Below are 18,589 nucleotides of genomic sequence, written 5' to 3' on the forward strand. Positions count from 1 at the left end.
AGGGGCAGGGCAGGGCCCAGGGAGGCAAGCCTTCCCCCGAGCCCCAGCAGCAGCACGCCCCTGGTAGATTCAAGTCCAGAACAAGAACATTTTCATGGGGTCACAGCCCCTACTTTTATACTACATTTTCCTTTTTTCTCAACAACTGTAGGGCAAGGGGAGAACCAGATACAACTGGTTCAGGAGCACTTTGTTTTGCCCAGCTCCCCTCTCTATTCACAGGACAGGCCAGGGACATCAGACGCACCACAGGAGGTGGAGCCAGCATTGTGAAGGCCCAGCCCCATTCAGGTCCCAGGTGCAACTCCTCCCTCACATCTACATGCAGATCTCTCCATTCACCACCGGGCAAACTCACCCTGGCTCCTGGAATTCCCCAGCCCTCCCAGCTCCTGTCAATCACAAGCCAGACAGGCAATTCACAGCACACAGACATGCCAACTTCTAGAAGTGGAACTTCTCCACCAGTCACCATAAATCTGCACACACCATTGCACAGTATTTATTCCCATGAGTTCGCACATACCAAACTCGCCCCTGCACTCATCTCACATCAGGAACTACCATGGACACACATATTCCCCATGCATTCCTATGGGAGGGCAGGCCAGTCTCACTACATGTAACCCAGAGTGCACGCACTTTACACTGGGACACAGTGCTAAAGTGCCTAGAGGCCTAAAACTACTAACACTACATAGGGAAAAAGGCCAGGATAAATGCAAAAAGTTTAGGGGTGAACCTGCCAAATGGGCCAGGTCCAACAGTAACCGTATGTCATATGGGGCCATCTCGCAGCGCAATTGCTGGACCATTGGTCACCCCGGACGTGTCCCCCTATAAATACGATATGCAGGCGAAATAACCATTCCAGACTTGGCGCGGGAGCAGTATAGAGAAATTGAATCCATTTGCAATATTCGGAGGGTACACCGAACTTTACTAACACCACAAGCATGTAGGACCAGCTTAATGTATCAAACGCTTGCCTTATATCTAGGGATAAGCATTCGGCCTACGGTAAGGACCCCTTCACTGCATGCATCAGGGCGTGTAACCGACGAATATTAAGGGAAGTACTATGCTTGGGGATAAAACCGCACTGGTCTGTGTGTATTAATTTAGGCAACAGAGGAAGTAATCTAGAAAAAAGTTTACTTAGGATTTTATAGTCTGTATTAAGGATTGATAATGGATGGTACGATGCCAAATCAGTGGGGTCTTCTCTGGTTTTAGTAAGGACGCAACTATGGCCTCCTTAGCAGCGGTGGGCAGCGCACCTTCCTCTAAGGAGGTGACATATAATTGTAGCAGCTTCGGGGCCAACACATCCACATAGGTGGAGTAGAATTCCACAGTCAGAACGTCAAACCCAGGGGTCTTATTAGGTGCCAGCGCTTTTAATGCAACTCTAATTTCTGCTACGGTGATTCACGCCGCCAATAGCTCAGCCAATGCGTCTGTTATCTTGGGAAGGTCTACACCCGCTAGGAATCGAGTAGTCTGCACACTGCTGCTGTTTGTCAGACGAGAGACAACCAATTAGTTGGTTGTATGCGATTTCTTAGAAAACAAGTACAGGAATATCATTACTGAGGCACCATTTCATCTAAACTGTTTAATGGAAATTTTCAGAATGAATGGCAGTTACCTTTTCGTAGAAGCCAATTTATAGAATGTCTTTTTGGTCGAAATTGGCTAGTGAATGCATATTGTTTAGTGCAAATTAAATAGTTGCAGGTCATACTTTCAGAAACAGTTTTGTCTGAGATATTTATTTCAGTGCTTTACTTCATTGGACATCGTTTTCTATGAATTCACGCACATTACAATGGGTTACCTGTATCAACTTCTCTAGCCCTCATCAGCGATCCACAGGCTTTACTTTTCAAAGTCGGAGTTGGGATGACCGCTAAAGCCTTGCTCTGGAGGATTGGACTTTCGTACATTAGCACGTGCTGAAAGTTAGATTGTATGGTTTTAAAGAACTTCATTTCCGAGGCCTAGGGTGAAAAAATACAGAGAAGATTAGGATACACAGCGCTTCAAATAAATGCCCTTGTAACACATGAAGAGTGAAGAGAAATCAAGTGTGTAACTAGTACACAGAAGACAGATGAATCGAAAGCAAATGTATTTCAATTTTGAAAGAACATTTTCGTGATCTTTTCACAATGTATACAAGGGAGCAACAGACTCATGGCTAAAGTGGTTTATGCAAGGACTGCAAGAACCTGGCTCTATATAGTGCACCAAAATGAGGTACACTGTGCAGGGAGTCCAGTGAAACCCCAAAGGAATTACATAGGCTGAAATTACACCCCAAATGCTCTCTTTTGTGGTAGTGAGGACGAGCAGTTAGGCATATTAGATGGTATTGCTAAGCATTTATTGCGTACACAAAGGCAGTAAATGAGACACACTCAATAAAGAAATCCAACACAGATTAATAAAAATAACACATTGTTATATAAATTTAGATACCAAGAGCATCGGAACCGGGTAAGTACTTTTTGAGTTATGAATTTTTTCAGTTTTCTATCTCTGGATCGGTAAGGTTATCCTACGGAGTAAAAACATGTATTGCATTCGGGCACTTAACAGCGACTTACGGGACTGTTCTTCTCCACCTACATTAAGTATGGGGCAAGGTCCAAGGCCACACCAACAGGTCACCTTGGGAGGCTCTGGGGTGTCCAGGTGCAGAGCTGTTATGGCTTCAGGTGTCCCTTTCACTTCAATGGGAGAACGGTCCAGTCAGAAAGAGGTTGCAAGCTGGAACTGGGGGAACCTGCAATGGGGCTCAACCCTTGAGATCCTCTGGCACACATCCTTGGTCCACTTCTCCTAAGGCTGTGGGCCTCTGATGCATTGGTGTATTTTGGCGTCTGATCCGGTGCTGGAGTCACTCGCGGATGGAGGGGGCCTGCAGAAAGAGGCTGCAGACAGTGACTGAAGTCCAGTCTGGGTAAACCCAAGGATGGGCTTAACTCTTGTAGATCTGGGAGCCCCGTTGACCCCATCACCTCCCTTGAACTCGGGCGCGTGGGTACATAGGTGCTTTGAGGCGCTGGGTGGCAGCGGTCGCAGACTCACTTCTGTGTGTTTGCTTTCTGCAGAGGAAGGCAAACAGGACAGCTGGGTAACTCTCAGTATGGTTTTCACAGTCCCTGAAGTCCTTCGAAGTGCAGGTCTAGCTTCCTTGGTAGTCCGAAGACTGGACAACAAGCTTTGGCTGCTGCAAGGTATCTGGTACCCCAAGTATTGGTGTTCGGCTCCAGTCGATCCTGGTGTCCCCAAACTTGGAGGGAGGACGGATCTGACCAGTAGGAGCACTTACTAGGCAGAGGTTGTGTCGGCAGTCCCGATGAGCGCCAGGTTGGTGTACCGGGTATTGCTCCTTTGGTGCCTGCGGCTGCAGGGGAGTAGCTCCTCTCTATGGAGCTTGGCGAAGCACTGGCTTCTTGAGATCTGCACAGCTGCAGGACAAGTCAGTTGCTTCACGAGAGTTGGGTGCAGCTGTCAGGGTTGGCGCCAATTCAGTCGTGCTCCACGGGTCAGCAGTCTTCTTTGCCCACTCCTTTCATAATGCACCCTGCCTTAGAGCTGTAAGGCCTGCTGTAGGGGGTGACTTACAAATATTAAATGCAGTGTTTAAGAGGACAGGGCACACAAGTGTGCGTCATGTTGTGTTTTCACTTTTTACAACACCATGCCACGCAGTCTGCAGTGGCACTCTGCCTGAGTTTGGTGCTGAGTGGCACAAGCGATGTTGCAGCTCTTAGGGGCCCAATTCAGTACCAAAGCACTAGGTACCAAGGTTACCACTTACTAGGGACTTAGAGGTGCTAAAGGACTGGCCACTTGGGGATCAAGTGACCAGAGTCTTGTTTTGGGGAAGGAACACTGGTACTGTAGTCCTGGCTAGCAGGAACTTAGTACACTTCAATCAAAGTTGTGTCATTAAACAGGCAAAGAGGGAGAGGGGGCGTGGGCATATTGCAACAATCACCCTGTTTCCTACATCGACAAGCTTAGCACCAAAAGTACTACATTTCAATCTTGCCAATTGTATCGGCGATGGTGTTGGGAAGGGAGAAAAGGATGTTCTGATGTATTGTATTGCAGAATTTATGAAGCGATTACTACCGTTATGTTGGGCACTGAAGCGCTTACCCATGCCATGTAGGGTGTGTGGTTAGAAGGGTGTGGTCTTTGTTTTGTGATCCTATGTGGGTAAGTATGCAGGAACATTACCACACCATTACCATTTTATACCTAGGCTCCTTAATCCAGCTGCACCAGCCATTTCCCTGCCCCTCCAAGTACACAACTGAAGCTCGACCGAAAGCAAGGTGGTCTTTGAGAGTGAGCGCACAATAGCTTTCCTCCCTCCCTTCACAAAATCAGTTTTGCAAACTAAAGTGAGGGACTCTCCTTACCCTACTTTCCGTTTCCTCCTCTGGTTCTCTACTAAAGGATTATGAGAAAGTGCCTCTATTGACATGGTTAGCCCCCCACCTTTTGCCTGAAAAATGTGGTTTAGATTGTAGTGAATAGAGTCCCTGCCAACCAGGTCCCCAGTGCCATTTCTTCTTACTTAAAACTGTTGCACAATTGGCCCTTTTGGCCCTCTGTAAGTCCTGAGTAAATGGTAACTGGGTACCTAGGGCATTAAGAGGGAACCCTAGGGACCCCTCTCCTAGGCCATGCTGTGAGAAAGTGGCTCTGTATATAAGGTTCCCAAATAGGTACAGTGTGTACACAGTCCCCAGAGGTTTGGCAGAGGCTAAAGTTAGATATAACCTTACTCTGTAAAGTGGTAGCTTGGTCGAGCAGTAAGGCAGTATCAGAGGACAGTGTAAAGCATTTGTTGAACACACTCAGTCAGCAAATGGTCTCACACACTCAGGAACTGAACTCTAGGCCAATGGTTTATATAAAAATTATATGGTTTTATTTTAGAACCAACAATAGGTATCAAAATATACTTTCTCAGAATGAGATGCTTTAGTTAAATACCTTGCAATAGGCAATTGAGTTTTGCAGATAATAGTTACAGTTTTGTTGCAATAGGCAACACAATTTCAAACACAATAATACATTGAGCTCAATGGGAATTTTAAGTACTGTGCAATTGATTACTTTCAGGATTACTTTTCTAACTCCAGGACTGGATCCTAGATTCAGTCCCGGGACAGTTCTTGGAAACAAGTGAGTAAATTCGTTTTAGTTACTGTTGTGATTTTAAAGCAATATTTAGCTATTTTAAAAGTTGACACAAAAACTTTTTCTAATCAAATTACCAATGTTATCCTATGGAAGGAAATTCACTTAGCAGGTAAGTGGGGTTATGGTTACTGTTTCTAGGTCAGTGTTGGATCCTAGATCCAGCACTAGTGTACCACCTGTAAGCAGTTGAGAAACTGCGTTTAAGTTACACAGGCGATTTTTAATGAATATTTATAAGTTTACAAAATCAACACTTAGAAGAAATTTCACAGAAAAACAGTCAATGGTTTCCTATGGGAGAAAATTGAGTTAGTGGCAAGTACGGCTGTAAGTATTTTTCAGGGTCAATGCTGGGCACCAAGATCCAGCACTGGGATCTCTCCTAATAGCAGGTGAGTATTTCCGTTTTTGTCACTCGGTTGATTTTAGGTGAATATTTTAAAGTTTAGAAACTCCACACTTCGAAATTTCAGAAGAAGCCAGTCAATTTTACCCTATGGAAGAAAAATGAGTTATCGGCTTTTGGGTAAGTACTCTACTGGCAGAGTTAAGGTCCTGGGCACAGACTCGGGGGTTTCCCAGGGTCAGGTAAGTACAGTTGTTACACCCTCAGCAGCACTGGGGCAGCCGGGTGCAGACTTCGGACGGCTGGGTGCAGGGTGTATTTGAGCCTTCGGGCACTCAATGGATTTCAATGGGAAAGCTCAAGGACGAACAAAGGCTGCAAGCTCGGGGACGAAGATTCTTCAGGTGCTACCACCACTTCGAGAGGTAAGTTGGGTAGTTGGAGGATAGGTAGGTACCCAGGAGTCGGGCACAGGGGGCCGCAGGGCGCCGGGTGCAGGGGTGCCTTTTAATGTCGGGAAATCTTACCCTCTGTTGATCGCGGTTGGGGGGGGGGGGGGGGTGGGGGGTCCCTAGTTCTGAGGATGCAGGCGTCAGGAGCATTGAGGTGGGTCCTTGGGTGCCGGATTCGGGGTCACGGTCACCAGGGGGACATCCTAGGGGTCTTTGTCCACTCCGGCACAGGCCAGGCTTGGCGGGGTCAGAGCGTGCAGGGTTCGCGGTTCCGGGCTGATGCCAGGGGTTAGAAACTTGCTTTGAGCAGAGCCACTGCTCATGGGAGTCCCAGGTGCTCAGTCACAAGGTAGCCAGGTCCTCCGGAGTTTGTGAGGTTGCTGGCCACAGGAGGTGCCGGGATTTAGCAGGAGCAGGTTCGAGGGTCGACAGGCCGGTAGGGCTGGGGCCCAAGCAGTTGGTGTCTTCCTCTTCGTAGCAGCTGCACGGCAGGTCTTCTTTCTTCTTTGCTAGTTTAGAATCTGGAATCTGAGGAAGGAAGGTTCAGGGTGCCCCTAAATACTAAATTTAGGGTTGCTACAGGTAGGTAAAGGGCAGGGACCACTGGGTCCCTGTCCTGGGGTGGGTACAACCCCTATCCTGCCACTCTCCTGTGGGAGGGGGGCAGTGGCCTAGTCCTGATTGGGTAGGGCTCCCCATCTTCAAAATGGCGAGGGCCCGGAGATGTGCTTCCCCTCGCCTCCCTCACCTGAGAGGTGGGGTTGGCATGGCTGGCACATCCCCTGTCCTTACTTGGAGTTTCCGGCCAGTCTTCCCGCCAGAGTGGGGGTCAGAACCGGTGGGGGCCCGTTGCGGAGTACAGCAAGTGGCCTGGAGAAGCTCACAGAAGGCGGCATGCCTTTGAAGCTTCCCCCTGCCCATCCTGGGGGAGGAGACCTAGCACCTCGCCCAGGATGTGCATTGTTGCAGGCCCAGGAAAGCGGGGGCTCTCCACCCAGGGGTCCAGCAACATGTCTGCTGTGTGGCAGCCTAGGCAGCCTCTCAGAAAAGATGTGGATTGTAGGTTAGGTTTCAGGGGGCATCTCTAAGATGCCCCCTGTAGTGCTTTGTACATTACATCTCACACTGGCATCAGTGCGGGTTTAATGTGCTGAGAAGTTTGATACCAAACTTCGGTCTTCAGTGTTGCCATTATGGGGCTGTGGAGTTCGTGTTTGACGAGCTCCCAGCACCATATACTCTTAAATGGCAGCACTGCACTTACAGTGCCCAGGAATGGACCTGGGCACTGTAGGGGCACAGGGCTCATGCTCCTGTGCCCACACCACTGGCATAGGGCACCCAGCTAGAGGGGTGGCTGATGTATGCAAGGGCAGTGTAGGTTGTGGGCATGGCACACAGGGATGTGTGCCATGTCGACTTTTTTTTGTCTTGTACCCAGACACTCAGCCTGCAAGGGCAGTGTGTTTGTGTTAGGGTACAGGGCTTCTAAGGGTGACACAATAAGTGCTGCAGCCCTTAGAGGCCTTCACTGGCCACAAGGCCCTGGGTACCTAGGATACCATTTACCAAGGGCTGACATGTGGCCAGGGTTTGCCAATTTAGGTTTTATGTTTTAGGGAAGTAACATAGGCCCTGGGCACCTGATTAGCAGGAGTCCAGGCCACACTCAGTCAAAGTACATTCAGCAAAAAGTGGGGGCATACCATGCAAGAAAGATGGCACTTTCTCACACATGCAGACTGCAAATTCAGCATGCATGGCCTGGTACAGACAAAACAACAAAGTCAACATGACACACTGCTTATGTGCCATGCCAACTAGCACTACCTAAGGTATAGTAAGTCACCCTTCTAGCAGGCCTTACAACCCTAAGGCAGAGTGCAGTATATCACAGGTGTGGGTATATCTGCATGAGCAGATATGCCCCTACAATATTTAAGTCTATTTTTAGATATTGTAAGTGCCAGGGAAGCCATATACACCCTGCGCATGCTCCGAAAGATCTTCCGATGGATCCCCACCGAAACCAGGAAGTCGGTCACCCAGGCCCTCGTCACCAGCCGTCTGGACTACGGGAAAACCCTCTACGCTGGAACCACAGCCAAACTCCAAACAAGCATTGGCATTGCCAATAGGTCTCGCTTTTGGGACCTTATAAGTATTTAGTGATGCAGCACAATATCGTTGGTGCAACAACATCAACTGTTGCATGGCTAAACACCTATAAGGTACAAGGTTTAGCCATTCTCAACAGCTGATGGTGTTGCGCAAAAGATATTGTGCTGCAAAACTAAATACTTATAAGGTCCAAAAAAGCGATACCTATTGGCTATGCCAATGCTGGTTACAATTATGGGCACGTTGTGCCCATCAGACCCCTCCCTCCCCCCACACACACACACACACACACTTGGACTACTGATGTGCGCAGACTCGGGTGGCTTCGGCACCCTCCACAAAGGACGGTTGTTGAGCCCGTGCTGGGCGGCCACCAGACTTGTTTACACAGACATGAGAGCAGCAGCACCCTCGTGCACACATCTAGAGGAGCGGCGCTCAGTGGTGCACGCTTGGTCACCATCACCCTTTAGATATACTCGTAGCAGGGGCACAACTAGAGCCAAATTTCGAGGGGGCTAAGAAAAAATTTCGGGTGGGGGGCTGACTCTTCCAGCAGTAGTTAAGAGTGGAGATGCAGGGGCTCTGAGAAGGGGTGAAAAACAGCAAAGCCTCATTCACAAGCAAATGGTCTTTTAAAGACCTGTGAAGTACTCGGGTGCCCAGGAAGCCGTCTCAGCCTGGGTTGCCACACACGGCGTGAGGGGAGTGGGGCTGAAACCCTTTGATCCCAATGTGCGTTGCGCGCCTGGCTCGAAGTCATCTGCACTGTCCCTTACTGTTCGTACCCACCCACACCCCTATTTAGATATGTTAACGGGCAATATGTTTCTTATGTGCATACTCGTCTACACCCCTCCGGAGGAAGAGCCTCGAAAGCCCCTCGTGGTTTCGAAATGAATGGTTTAAAATACTGGAAGCACTGCTTCGGATGGTTTTCATTTTTTCCGAGTTTTTTTGCTGTTGAAGTTTTATATAGCGCGAACGCGACCCGAAGGTATAACAGCGCTTTACATGGGCACCAGTTGCATTACAGACCCTTCATTTTGAAGCGCGGTGATATTTAATGGATTTGTTTAGTTAGGATTTGGGTTTCGTTAAGTTTCTTGGGGAAGAGGATGTGGTCCGTCGGCTAAACTGCCGACTTTGGTGCTGGAAACTCAGCCTGGGTTGCCACACACGACGTGAGGGGAGTGGGGCTGAAGCCCTTTGATCCCAATGTGCGTTGCGCGACTGGCTCGAAGTCATCTGCACTGTCCCTTACTGTTCGTACCCACCCACACCCCTATTTAGACATGTTAACGGGCAATATGTTTATGTGCATACTCGTCTACAGCCCTCGGAGGAAGAGCCTCGAAAGCCCCTCGTGGTTTCAAAATGAATCGTTTAAAATACTGGAAGCACTGCTTCCGATGGTTTTCATTTTTTCCGAGTTTTTTTGTTGTTGAAGTTTTATATAGCGCGAACGCGACCCGAAGGTATAACAGCGCTTTACATGGACACCAGTTGCATTACAGACCCATTCATTTTGAGGCGCGGTGATATTAAATGATTTGCTTAGTTATGATTTGCGTTTTGCGGCGCGAAAGTGAAAGCAAATTTGGCGCGCGCGTTTGGCGGGGGCGGGGGGAGCGCATTCCAGGCGGGGGAGCGGACCCTTTGAAGTGCTCCCAAAAAGCGGAGTGCATGGCGGCACCAAGCGCGTGATTGTGCGCGTGCTAGCAATTCAATCCGCTTTTTGGGAGCACTTTGAAATGCCCTTTTACAATAGGATCGCTTACGCGATAGCAAGGCGAGACCTAAAAAGACTCCAGCGCATACAGAACGCCTCTGCACGACTCATCCTGCACATCCCTCGCCACAGCCACATCTCTGCCCACCTGAAAGACCTGCACGGGCTCCTCATCAACAAGAGGATCACGTTCAGACTCCTCACCCACGCACACAAGGCTCTCCACGACACGGGCCCGAATTACCTCAACAGCCGCCTCACATTCTACACACCCATCAGACAGCTCCGATCCGCCGGCCTCGCCCTCGCCACCGTCCCACGTTTTCGGAAATCCACCGTCGGAGGAAGATCCTTTTCCTACCTGGCAGCCAAGACATGGAACTCCCTCCCCACTCACCTACAGCTGACCCTGGACCTTCTCTCGTTCAGGAAACAACTCAAGACCTGGCTGTTCGAGCAGTAGCAACCCCCCCCCCCCCCCCCCCCCACCTTCCTCAGCGCCTTGAGACCCTTACGGGTGAGTAGCGTGCTATACAAATTTCGCTGTATTGTATTGTATAGAGAGTACATGGGCTGGAAACTCGACAACTCAAGTTCCCTGCACCATGATGACTTCTCTGATCCCAGGAGTGTTTGCTACCAAACTACTCCTCTCAAACCCACACTGATGCCAGTCGGGGAAATTCAAATGTAGGATATTTATGCACCCTGCTATACTTTTGCATGAACGTGTATTACTCTAATGTGAGCTTCATCAAGTATTTGTGTTTTCTTTCAAAACAATAACTAGTATTTTAAATTTTATTGTGGCACTGAATAGCAAAAAACTGGATGTGATGTCCTAAATCGAATGGCAATTCTTTAAGCAGCACAAGGACACAGAGGCAGGCTGTGCCATCCAAGTGGTGAAGTACAATTCATAGACCCACGTAGTGCACGGTCCACATATTTCATATTAAGATTTTTTAATACAACACACTCAAAACTGAAATGCTTCTTGGGACTTGTGGAGACATCACATCGTTTTTAAAGTTTAGATTTCTAATGGGGGAAAAAATACTGTCCTCTGCTGATTTTCTTTTTTTTTCTTTATTTGCCGAACTATAAAAATAAGAACAATGCCAGTAAAATCCTGGCTAGTTAGCAGACTTAGACGATCCTGCTAGCCATGTGGTCCGAAGGCTTGAAATCATTTTCTGGTAAACGCCCATTAAAAGACCAGTCAGTGAAAGTCTGGTTTATGTGTTCTCACAAAAGTTTTAATTGGTCAGGCTCCAATAAATGACTAAATCTGTCCAACAATTAAGATATGTTGCAGGTTTACAGGAGATTCCAAAAAAAATTGCAAACACACGCATTGCCTAGTTTCTTGGAGGGGAGGGGCTTTACTTCACTTGGCGTTTCAGTGCTTCTGAAGTAATCTCCCAAGTGATGGCTACACTCTTACCATTCGCCCGCACCAAGTGCAGTTTTTTACAGCTCATATAGCACGTTTGTAGGCTACGCCTTGCTAACTAAAAATCTCTGGACACAAAACTCTAAGTGGAATAATGGGAATGAGGTTTGTTTGGGGTTAAAACAGGACAAATGAAAGGATTCGTAGTAGAGAAGACGGATGAGGGTACAAATCAGGAATACGTTTCGGGGAAGGAAAAAAAACGGAACAGTGACAGTTACATACAGGATTATGGTGAATGTGAGGACTGTCAGTCGTTGAAAAGCAAGAAGGATGGCTAAACTAAAATTAAGGGGAACAGAATGATTTCCCTCATAAAAGAAACATAATAATCTTTGAAAAAGTGTAGTTTTGACATTAAAAAGGAGATTACTGTAAAACCTATATTATAGGGCCAAAACATTAACCACTTGGAGATTTTTCATTTAGGATTAATCTGAAAGCGAGAAATGTTTCCAAAGATAACCCATGACCAATCACCTGTCCTCTTCTAGTGTTTCCTAGACTAGAAATCCGCAGTGTATGCAGTAATCTATGCAGTGTCTTCTGATAGGTTTAATTCTCTTCTGTGACAAGCATCAGTAGCACACTACCACACTGACCAATGGAGGAACATAGGACTCGCTCAGCATGGCATAGATTCCTCTACATCTCTAATTGCCGACGGGAACAAGCTTCCACATTGTGTCCTCCAATACGTGAAATACCACTGTATTCGCCATTAAATACTGGGAAAAGTCAGGGTATCACCATCTCTTGCAACCTTTAACAAAAGTTAGCAATGGTGTGCATCTCAGGTGGGGATGATACATGGGCTTAAGTGGCAGCACAACACTTGTGCCAGGGACATAACGGCAGTCACAATTATGGTGACACCCTCGTTTATTTACATTTTTGTACAGTGAACTAAAGCTTGGAGGGTGTAAACAAGCTTTGCATCTACGAAGAGAATAGTGATTGGCCTGAACAGAGGAGCAAGCAAATCCAAACAGAGGACTCATTTTCAGTGGCAGCTTGGGAGGAGAGGATGTGTACCGGGTATCAGGCTGGATTTAAAGAAGTAGTACAAATGTATTCAGGATCCCCCCCCCCCCAGCTAATTATCTCATTGCCAAGATTTTGATAATAAACAGTTAAAAAGACGGACATTCAAGGGAAAAAATGCATTCATTTATGTATTGCATTCAATATCTGGACAATATACTTTATTAGACGGATGGCAGATAAGTGTTTTATAAAGAAATCTGTGAAATTCGGTTAAGGAATTTAATATAGTAAGTTAGGAGAAGCAGCACTGGCATACCTTGTGTGCCAATTCGGTGCCACACAACGATGTCCATCAAAATGCTAAGAACAGCACCTGTAATTTGTAAGGAACTATGTTTAAGAATTAATTCTTCATAATCTAAGTGCCAAGCAGTTGATCAAACAGCTGAGGGGGGAAAAAAGGTGCGATTTCAAGGCCATGTTTTAAACCAATCCATTTTGATGCAATTTACCAAAACCCACAATACACATCACTTCATGCATTCTTCAAATGTTTTATCAACATTTTAATTCAGCCTAAGACAAATATAGCTAGAATGCTTTAATTTAGGCTTCCGAGAAGGCTTGTTGGGAAGAAATTCACCCCAAAACAGCCAAAATGAAAAGCTGAAATGACACTGTCAAAGGAAGCTCGCACGTGCATGGTTTTGATCACCCACTGATGAAACAACTTATTAGCACTCTACACAAACCCTTGCAGTAGGAAAACCTGTGTATGCAGACTACCACTGCATGCGGCTACAGATCGGTGAAACTATAAAATTCTACGCTCTGTACTGCATTATCCTCTTGCCATATACTTGCTGTGATTCAACACTCCAATGTTCAGCCTATGGGTGCGATCCATGCAAAATAAATACATTACAAACAAATTCAAAGGGACAATAGGTCTACTCCATCTCTCTGTGGCACTATGTTTATCCACCAGCACAGAGCAAACTCTCAAGCAATAGGAAGGCTGGCAGCTAGTAAGAGCTTCAGGAATAGGAAGTAGGCACCAATGTAAATGTATTAGATACCACCAGTGACTTTAATCTACAAAAGTCACGAGTATCTCAATAAGCAGCTGGCTAAGTAACCTAATAAGAGCAAAGTTTGCAAAAACACTAACAATGCCTTTTCTTGAAAGAAGCAGACACAAATACTTTACCAAATAGGCTGTTGGATCTGTTGTCGATGGTGGTGACCTGGTGACCTGGGGCTTGACCGGTGGTGTGGGTTGTGATGCAGTGGGCTGTGCACAGGTGGCAGGGAGTGGCGGAGTTGGAGGTGCTGGGGTAGGATTTACTGGACACATTTGCCTCTCCCTTTCAGCAGCAATGTAGTTTCGGATTTTGCGGAGCTTATCGACTGAGGCCTTTTTGGGGAAAACAAGATGGGTTTCTCCCTGAAAAAAAAGATAAAATAAATAATGCTGGATGGATTACCTATTTCTTCGTAAAAACCAGAGACATGGGGTATGTATCATTTAGGAATACCCATCTTAAATTGGAACCAAGTCACTCTGTTACTGCATTAAAGCCTTGTAAAGAATATATTGTCAAAGAACGTGCAAAAGTCCATGACCGACAAGCAGAGGAAAGATGCACATTAGCAAAGCAACCAAGTGTACCTTGAGTTCCCGATCAATTAATAGGTCTGATAAATTTGTGAATAAGTTTGCCAACATACCAATTCAGTCAGGAATCAGACAAGAACACTGACTAGGTCAAATGTCAGTTTTTTTTGTTTTTAGTAAAATATAGTGTGTTGAGTATCAGGCGGTATTGTGTGCGAAAATAGTTCTTTTCATTTTTTTTTTTTACAATATACATGAAGAGGCTACTAGCACTTGTTGGTAGGCACTTGTAGGGGGCAAAAAGTGAATGAGGTGAGCAATTCCCCTTTCTCCTTCAAACACAAATGTAAGGCATTTTGGCTCGAATATCTTGTACCTGACGTGTAAAGCATGTGTATACCTGGAGCATTAGAATGTCCTAATCAAACATCGCCAACATCTAAATGCAGCTGTGGTCTGAGAACAGAATTTGAATTTAAAGGTGAAAAAAGAAATAGCAAAGCCAATAGATGTCGCCTTAGTAAGCTTGCAATTTTTCTTTACTTTTTTTTAACTAAACATATGCAAAAGACAAGTGTAAAAGTAAAAACGCTGCCATCCGAGATTGGTGTGCATGTGTGTGCAAAGACAAAAAACACAGAATGAGAGAACGTTACATCTAAAAGAAAAGCAAATAAACATGACATAAAAGCATACATGAAAGCAGAGAATGGCTTACCACCCCTGGCACTTTATAGGACTATTTTCTAGGCAGATATCTATATGCGCAATAGCAAACATCGTCACTCACTATGAGGAGAGACAACGGCGGAAGTGGGCTGACTCATCTCCTCATGCTGGCTGTGGTGGGTGGACACAAAATGAGTGACCCTTAATCAGACCAATAGTGAAGAGGGCTGACGGAAGCCCCCACCCCCTTGTATCTACATTTGTATGCATTGTTATTTTTGGGGGAAAGGGAGGCCAAGCATTAAAAGCAGTGTTTCTGAATATGTCAGTAAGAGATGGCTTTCTTCGATTGCCAGAGTAAAGAGTGAGACACTGTCCTGGAGGAGAATTTCCAGATATGAAAAGGCGCCTTCACCCGGTTTGGTTTCTAAATCCAGGATCCCAACAAGTGTGAAAAGCTACCAGCTCTTCTAAGCAGGCCACCATTTAATTTAATTTGCAGTTTATAGAGCGCCTAATTACCCCCGCAGGGGTACCTCCGCTGAGGGCAGTACAAAACAGAACCGGCAAGGACTTAACTGGCAAAAAGTTCAGATTTCAGTTGCTTCCTAAAGATAGAAAGGTTATCATATCTCTAAAGTTCAAGAGGTAGATGATTCCACAGCATGAAGGCCAGATAATAGAAGGATTTACCTCCCCTATGTGATTTCCTGAAACGGGGAGTAATGAGGAAAGCTTTCTCCCTAGAGCGCAAGGCCCTACCTGGCTGGTAGGGAATGAGTTAATCAGCTAGGTAACTGGGTCCTTTGCCCTTTTAGGCTTTGTGTATCATACAGCAAATTTTAAACTTGATTCTCTGGCGAATACGAAGCCAGTGGAGTTGTTGCAAGAGGGGGAGAGAAGATGTTTTAGGAGGCATATTCTTGACTAGCCGCGCCGCTGTGTTCTGTACCACTTGAAGTTTGTTCAGAATGGATTCATTGGCTGCTGCCAAAAGTACATTTCAATAGTCCAGCCGACTGATAACCAGCGCCTGAACCAGGGTTTTGTGCACAGGTAACGGAAGCAGGAGAAAATCTATTCAAGAGGTACATCAGATAGAAGCAGGTACCGGTGGTAGCCACTACCTGATCCTTCATAGACAGAGCCTGATCTAAATGAACAGCTTGGTTTTTTACCACTGTCTTCGAGATAGAGGCTGGGCCCAGCTCCACATGCCACCACTCTGCGGACCAGAGTGCATCGGCATTACCAAAGAGTATAATCTCACTCTGATCAGCATTCAGCTGGAGACTTTGCCATCATCCATGAAGAAATTGCTCTTATGCCCTCCAATGTGTGTCGTCAGCATAAGAGATAGGGTAAAACCAAATTCTCTAATAATCTTGGCCAGGGGGGCCACATAAATATGAACAGATGTAAGAAACCGGCTCTATATATACTACACCAAAATGAGGTATAGTGTGTATAGAGTCCAAGTGTCCCCAGAGGTAGGCAGAGGTTAACGTTAGATAGAACCTTACTCTCTAATAGTGGTAGCCTGGTCGAGCAGTAAGGCAGTATCAGAGGACAGTCAGTGTTAAGCATTTGATGTACACACTCAGTCAGCAAATTAATTCACACACTAGAGAACTAAACTCTAGGCCAATTGTTGTTGTATAAAAATATACTGTTTATTTTTAGAACCAAGCAAGCCTGGCACAGGTAAGCATTAAATACTTTTCAGTAATAAGTTACTGGTTAGAGTTTGAAAATGCAATAGAAATTGTACTTTTTTTGATTTACAGGGGAACAGTAGTATGCAACACTTAGCAAATACAGTACATTGGAATGAATAGGCTTTTTCAGTAAATTTCAGGTAAGTTACCTTTTAATTTACTTTCTAACTCCGTGCTGGGTACCTAGATTCAGCACTGGGACATTTCCTGCAAACATGTAAGAAATTCCGTTTTGGTTATTCGTGCGATTTTTTTTTTTTTTTTTTTTGGAAACCTTTATTAACAGTTCAATAAGAACAAGTATGGGCCTACAACCCCCCAGGGCCGGCCGCTAAGCAATCAGATCAATAACGACAAGTACAAACACAGGCAGCACTTCGGGGAGCAAAAATCGTACTACTAATACTGTGAACAGCGTAAGTAGGGCACCAGGAGAAAAAGGTTTTCATTTTATGATGAGACAAGGCAGTAGGATCAGGTGACAAGCAATTTTAAAACAACGATCACGGAGCTGCAGAGTAATGAACGTTAGCGATTTACAGCAATCTATTAGGTCGATGGCGCAAACACAAGAACATCAGGATGGGGAAGAACATAATATACAGTTGCGCCCGCAGTCCCCCGCCAAAACTCCCCAAGAACACCTCGGAAGTTGTGAACACATGGAATGGCAACGAGGCATAGCAAAAGGGAGTGTATCACGCTGATCCCAGAAAAAGAAAAAACAAAAAGAATCAGAGAAGAAAAAGGAGGCCATGGAATAGGAGATGAAAGAATACAGAATCCCCTCCCCCAACCCCCCACCCTGCACCTCTGCAAATGAGTACGGCCCCCCCCCCAGCAGTGTGCCTGTCGCCCTGGAACCAGACCCGAAATATAGAAGAGTAGGGAAAAAGAAGTAGGAAAAGACCCCCACCAGGCGGGGGGTAGAGAAAGTATTTATAAACTGGAGGAGGGCCTTCATAACAGACCCCCGGCGTTCTCCCTCCCGCACGGTAAGGTTCCCCTAAAGTGAACAAGGAACAGCACAAAGACAATCTTCTCAAACCACGATGGGGAGCATTATGTACCTATTGTGCCAGTAGCCATGTCAGGAGAGCACGCCACCTCTATGCCCGCCCGTCCATTAGGCGACCACCCCCGAGGGGCCAGCCTCATCCCTGACCACTCTTTGGAATTCTGCCCATGCCAACCCCTCGACCCAGCACCATACCCAATGTTCCTAGGCAGAGAAATGTCCAACAACGACAGAGAAGCGACGCACACAGGTGGGGTGGAAGTCTCTGAACATCAACACAGTCCGCCGCGTGAGGAAACAGGCTTCCCAGTGCTGCCCTAGGATCTGCACTGCATGCAAGGTTCAGGGAGGCAGAAGCAGCCAAAGCAGACATTAGTTGCAGGAGTTGTCCCTGGGTCGTAGGAGGGCATGTACGGGATGAGGCCACCACATCACACTCAGGTCCAACGCCTCCGGGACAGATCAGGCCCTCAGAAGGTCGAACACACTGTAGCATACTGGCCGGGGCGTCCAGTCGTGCACTAACCTCAGGGGTGGCCGCCACAGCATCCTCCTGCGCGTAGTGTGGGTAGTCTCTGTATTCGTGCGGACAGGCGGGCCGCCACTGCCCCAACTCCGACGCCACACCATCGAGCCTACTCCCCAAGATCACGAAACCATGAACCAAGGAGGAGTGAAGAGTACCAAGAGCCTCGAGGAGGTCGCCGTACCCCAGCTCAGCTCTCTGCGATCTCGCCGCCATACTCCCAGAAGTCGTACGCTCACAGGCCCGCCGCGGCCCAGCGGACAGGATGGTAGGCTTCATCGCCCAAAGATGGCCGCCAAGTATGCCCGACCCTCACCGGGGCCGGGACAAGCGTTGCGATGTCCACGTCGCGGGTGACCGGGCTCCGGGGGCAGGCAAAAAACTATCCGTGGTCACGGGCAACAGTCGTCCCCACCACGGACCAGCCCCCGTGGAAATCCGGGGGCGGCCCGCAGCGATCGGGGCAGGATACGGACGGCGGCCGGGCAGCTCACCAGCAAGGCAGGGGCAGTCACCGGGGAACCTAAGATTTGCACCCCCGGTCAAGCACTCGGTCCGCTACGCTGGGCAGTAGAAGTGACCATGCCGAAATGTAGGCCGAGTTTGGCACCGCTCCGGTGGGCCGACTCCACCCAGTCACCACTGGCCGCTGTTGTCGCACTGCCACCCGGCCACGGCGTCCACTCGATGTCCCGGCTCCAGGGCCGCACAGGC

General features: G+C 47.2%; 1 protein-coding gene across 3 annotated transcripts in view; it reads right to left on the bottom strand.

Annotated features, from left to right (window-relative positions):
• NGLY1 (N-glycanase 1) overlaps positions 1-18,589 on the bottom strand; it is a 354,362-nt gene that overhangs the window by 214,974 nt on the left and 120,799 nt on the right. For 2 of the 3 annotated variants that reach the window (XM_085630539.1, XM_085630538.1), the window contains exons 3-4: positions 13,537-13,773; positions 1,841-2,003 (exon numbers count right to left, since the gene is read on the bottom strand). In XM_085630539.1, coding sequence (XP_085486665.1) covers positions 1,841-2,003; positions 13,537-13,773 — 400 coding nt within the window. The remainder of the gene's footprint in view (positions 1-1,840; positions 2,004-13,536; positions 13,774-18,589) is intronic. The other variant, XM_085630540.1, reaches the window with a different exon arrangement.

Source organism: Triturus cristatus, chromosome 10, assembly GCF_964204655.1.
Source record: "Triturus cristatus chromosome 10, aTriCri1.1, whole genome shotgun sequence".
Lineage (NCBI taxonomy): Eukaryota > Metazoa > Chordata > Amphibia > Caudata > Salamandridae > Triturus > Triturus cristatus.